We start from the raw sequence: 4,478 nt of genomic DNA on the forward strand, positions 1-4,478 counted from the left end.
AAAATATTTTTATTTTTTTTTAAGTTTTGTGGAAATTATCAGCAGAGGTCGAAAATTCTAAACAAAAGAACCTTTTAGAGAGAAGTTGGTGCGTAGTCTTCCATTACCATCCACAACAGCATCCCCAAACTTGTTGTGTTTTTATTTGTTTTGGAGCCTCCAGAGGCCCGGGCGGCGAGGCGCGGCGCAGCGGCCGGTCTCCAGCGGTCTCCAGCAGGAACCCGGCTGGCGGCCAGGCACAGGCACACCACCACTGGTTGCCCTTGGCGGAGAAATGGCTACACGTACAGAAAATAAAACGAAAATGCGCCAAACTGGGGAGATAAAATAATATGAAAACAAACCCGACGAAAATGGTTGTGTTTCAGGATTTGATAACAACACAAAGAGAGTCAGCAGCCAGGATCCTACCGCCTCCCCTGTCTTCTCCGGCGTGCCCCCTCCAGGTGCCCGTGACCTTGTCGAGGATACAGGACCAGGGTATCGACGACCCGCTGCCTTTCCGCGTTGGCTGGCTACCGCCATAACCAGGCACATCGACTGGCGCGGAAGTCCCAAAGATTCTCGTCGTCGTAGCAGTAATAAATTGATGGCACTTTTATTTCACCATCTCACTATCCAGGAAAAAGAGAAAGAACATAGAAGAACCTGGAAATAAGAATTCTACCCCGACTTTTGTGGTAACACGGCCGTGGTGGCGGCGTAGTACCCCGTTGCCGGTCTCCGAGCCTCTTGTTTCAACCTGCAAGCAAGCAGCAGGCGGTTAGGCGGCTTCGGGTCGGGGCGGCAAACAGAGACAGACACATCCAATATTTGGACACGTTGCGGGGCGGGCCGTGCCCGTGCAGCAGCACCAGCACCACTCTCTGCGCGCCGCTTGGTTGTGCGAGAGAGACGGGACCATAGCCACCTGTCTGCAAGACGCTTCTTCTTGAGGTGGAGCAGGAGGGGTTGGCGTCGTTGGCCCGGCGGCGGCCACCTCATGGCGGCGTCGCGACGCGCCGCTACCGCAACCGCGCCGTCCGCCAATCACAGCGCTCGCAGTGCGCAACCTCGCCGCCACCCCCTTTCGTGCCGCCCCGTCCGTCCGTCCGCACCACACCGCGCCGGTCGGTGCCGGCCATCGCAGAGTATATGAATGAATGGAGCTGCCCTGCTGGCCTCGCGGGCAGCGGCGGCAGCAGCGGCAGCAGCAGCAGCGGCGGCAGCAGCAGCAGCGGCAGCAGCAGCAGCGGCGGCGGCGGACTCTTCCATTCACAACGGGGCTAACTACACTAACAACCTCCCCCGCTCCAACAGGTGTGTCGCGGCGCGGCGCAGCAAGAGAGTTCCGCCTCCCCCCCACGACATCACATCCACTCGACGACACAAGAACACACACTCGCCTAATCAGGCTGCTTGATGCCGTGTGTGTATGTGTGTGTGTGATGCATACGGACACACATATGCGAGCCATACGCACACACACTTTGCCCGCCGCACCGCACCGCGCGGCCGCGCGGTGTTTCGTCGTCGTCGTGACAGCCAAGTGTTGTCGTGCTTTTTTGTGGTGTGTCAAATGCCGCTGTGTGCATCATGTGAGTAACGACTGCTGTGCTGCTGCTGCTGCTAGGGAGGGGCATGTATCGCAGAAGAAAGACAGACACAGACAGACGCACAGACGCACACGGCTCCGCGCGACTGCTAATGGCTGGGGCGTACCATAAGTGTGGCCGGCTCATGCAATAAGACAAACACACGCACACACACACACATGCAAACAATTATTTGCGGATGCTATTGCTCTGCTGCTGCGGTATTAACCCACTTATGCGTGTATACTACTACACAAGCGTACATAAGCTAATGAGAGGAATGGGTCAGTGTGATGGTGAGCGCGGTGCGCGAGTCCACCTTTTTGTCCTCGTCGGGCGCGCAGACCCTCGGGTGCACGCGTTAAACTGCTAAGACAAGTTTAGTCTCTTCCCGGAGCTTTACGTCTGCTCATGTTGTTGGAGGTTGGGGGGCACGCGGTCGCGGTGTGGCGGTGGCGCCGCGCCATGACGTCAATGAGGCTGACGATTGTGGGCGGCAGAAGCGTGTAATTATTATTTTTCCTCAACCGCGCCTTCGCGCTACTTTTATTTTCTGGTTTATTTCACATTTTTTGCGATTTTAAATTTGCGCGGCGTTGTACGACTTTTTTTCCTTTTCTTTTCCTTTTGTTGGAGTTTTGGGGGCTTATAATAGTTTCTTTATTTTTTTTTTCAGTGCTCCACCGGCCCGACGTTGATATGCGCCCGCAGCATCAGTGGCGCAGCGCAGCATGACTTTGGAGCGGCTCCCGGAAGCGAACTCATAAAAGGCTCCTCCATGCGTCGGCGCCGCGCAGAGCGACAGGCAGAGCCAGGTGGCCGATGAGGAGTGTGATGGTGGTGAAGAGGAGAGTGAAGACGGCGGGAATCATCGAACCACTCTCAGTTTTCCCGCGCATGTAAGCAAAAAGGCTTTCTCCGGACTGAGGGGGAGAGGGGGGGGGGGTGTTGAACTGCTGTCTGAAAAAACATATCTCTCTGGGATATTGTGTTGTTGATTGCTCAGTTTTTTCACGCCTCGTCTCCAATTGGTCTCGTCTTTCTCCACGCAGGGCCAGCCATCTGAGTTGTGACAACACCGCATCTAAACTATGAGCCCATGTGACAACATGTTACTCACACACACACACACTCATACACTCACACTAGCGGCAGTCTGTGCGCGGGTCTTTTTCATTCCGGCCGTGACAGATGAATGCATTGAAGTTTCTTGAGCCCTTGTGTCACCCCTCCGCTCCCTGTCTCTCTCACTCGCGCTAATTACCCCTTCCACTCTGTCACTCTCCCTCTCTCTTTCTTTCTCTCTCTCTCTCCCTCCCTCCCATCCTGGGGGTCCCCCGCAGCCCCCTCCCCTACGCTCCCCCACGTGGTGCATGGCAACGCTCCAATGCGGGGGGGCACCCGGTGGGGACCACCACAAGTTTGTTCCCAATTGGAGACGTCCCATATTTTTATTTTGTTGTGACCCATACGAACGGGGAAATTCCAGCAAGATTATATGCACTGCACGCTTTTCAGCAGTGTGCTAGACATTCGACGACTCGTCACTGCCACGGCCTCTTCTAATCCACCCTTCTCCTTCCATTTCAGCTTTGCTCGCCCGTACGAAAAAGTTTAGTCCGGCATCAGTCCGTTTTCGGTCCGGAAAGAGTCCGCACCCCTGTGGACCAGTCCGCGTTCGATCCGTCGTGCACCGGACTAGTCCGCTTTTAGTACCCCCGGGCGTGCGGACTAGTCCGCTTTGAGGTCGCAGCGGCCAAGTGCGATGCCGGACCAGTACGCAGATAGTCCGTCCTCGGCGGACCAGTCCGCGATCAGTCCGGTGCGCACCAAAAGCGGACTAGTTCCAGCCGGACTAGTCCGGCAAATAGGTCGTTTTTTGGTCGTTCTGGCCTTTTTCGCGGACTAGTCCGCGCGCTTTGGCGGACTGATGCCGGACTGTCCAGCCGGACTCTTTCCGGACCGAAAACGGACTGATGCCGGACTAAACTTTTTCGTACGGGCGTCATCGGGTTTCATATTTCAGCCTATGTTTCCACTCGCCACGCCACGTCAAGCACCTCCCCGCGACTCATCGGTATAAACAAGGAAGGGAGTCGCGTGGAAAAAACACTCGGGGCGCGCACTCTTGACTCGAAATACACAATCCCGGATCTTTATAGACGAAGATGACGGTCGATGAAAAGTTTATACCAGCAAAGGCAAGTGCGTTTTTACTCTTTATCGGACAGAGGAGGAGAAGGGGGAGGATTGAGGCGGCCGCCACGTCCCCCAGAGTGTGATTCCGTGACGCTCTGTGTACAACTACAGGTTTACAGCTCGCACTCGGGAAGATGAGTTGAGTAATTCCAGCGAGGCATCATATGGCCATTGCTGTAGTTGAGCCCCTCCCCTCCCCTGCTCCTCCTCCTCTTCCCCCTCCTCCTTCTGCAGCAGCAGCTTGATGAATGCACTGCGAAAAATATAAGACGGCACGCGGCCGTGCTGTGCTTGTGCTGTGCTTGTGCCGTGCTTGTGCCGTGCTTGTGCACTGCTTGTGCTTGTGCTGTGCTTGTGCCGTGCTTTTGCAGTCTCGGCGCAAAGTGCGTCTGCGCGCCGGTGACGTCCGTTGATGGGAAAAGCGTGTCGACCGGTGGAGCGGGACGCGCGCAATGAAGGTGATGCTGATCCCTCCCCTCCGGCCCCGGCTCCCCTGCCTGCCTCACCACCCCGGACAGGTGTGACGATACCGTGAGGGGGAGGCCGAGGAGGCATAAAGACAGGTGCTGATCTTCGTCGCTCCGCTACCGCATGAAAATCCAACGGACTCTCCCACAGATCAGTACAGGCCGGGGGACTCTCCCCCTCCCAAAAGGGCTGCACGGCGGCGGCGTGCGCACCCGGCCGCCGCCCCCCAACCCCCCG

The 4,478-nt window shown here is 56.6% G+C and overlaps 1 protein-coding gene across 1 annotated transcript in view; it reads left to right on the plus strand.

Annotated features, from left to right (window-relative positions):
• LOC113217283 (uncharacterized) overlaps window positions 1-2,560 on the plus strand; it is a 51,377-nt gene extending 48,817 nt beyond the window's left edge. Inside the window, exon 3 of the mRNA XM_052271721.1 lies at window positions 2,251-2,560. Coding sequence (XP_052127681.1) covers window positions 2,251-2,400 — 150 coding nt within the window. The 3' untranslated portion in view covers window positions 2,401-2,560. The remainder of the gene's footprint in view (window positions 1-2,250) is intronic.
• The last annotated feature ends 1,918 nt before the right edge of the window (window positions 2,561-4,478 follow it).

Source organism: Frankliniella occidentalis, unplaced genomic scaffold (genome assembly GCF_000697945.3).
Source record: "Frankliniella occidentalis isolate FOCC.00 unplaced genomic scaffold, Focc_3.1 Scaffold6, whole genome shotgun sequence".
Classification (NCBI taxonomy): Eukaryota; Metazoa; Arthropoda; class Insecta; order Thysanoptera; family Thripidae; genus Frankliniella; species Frankliniella occidentalis.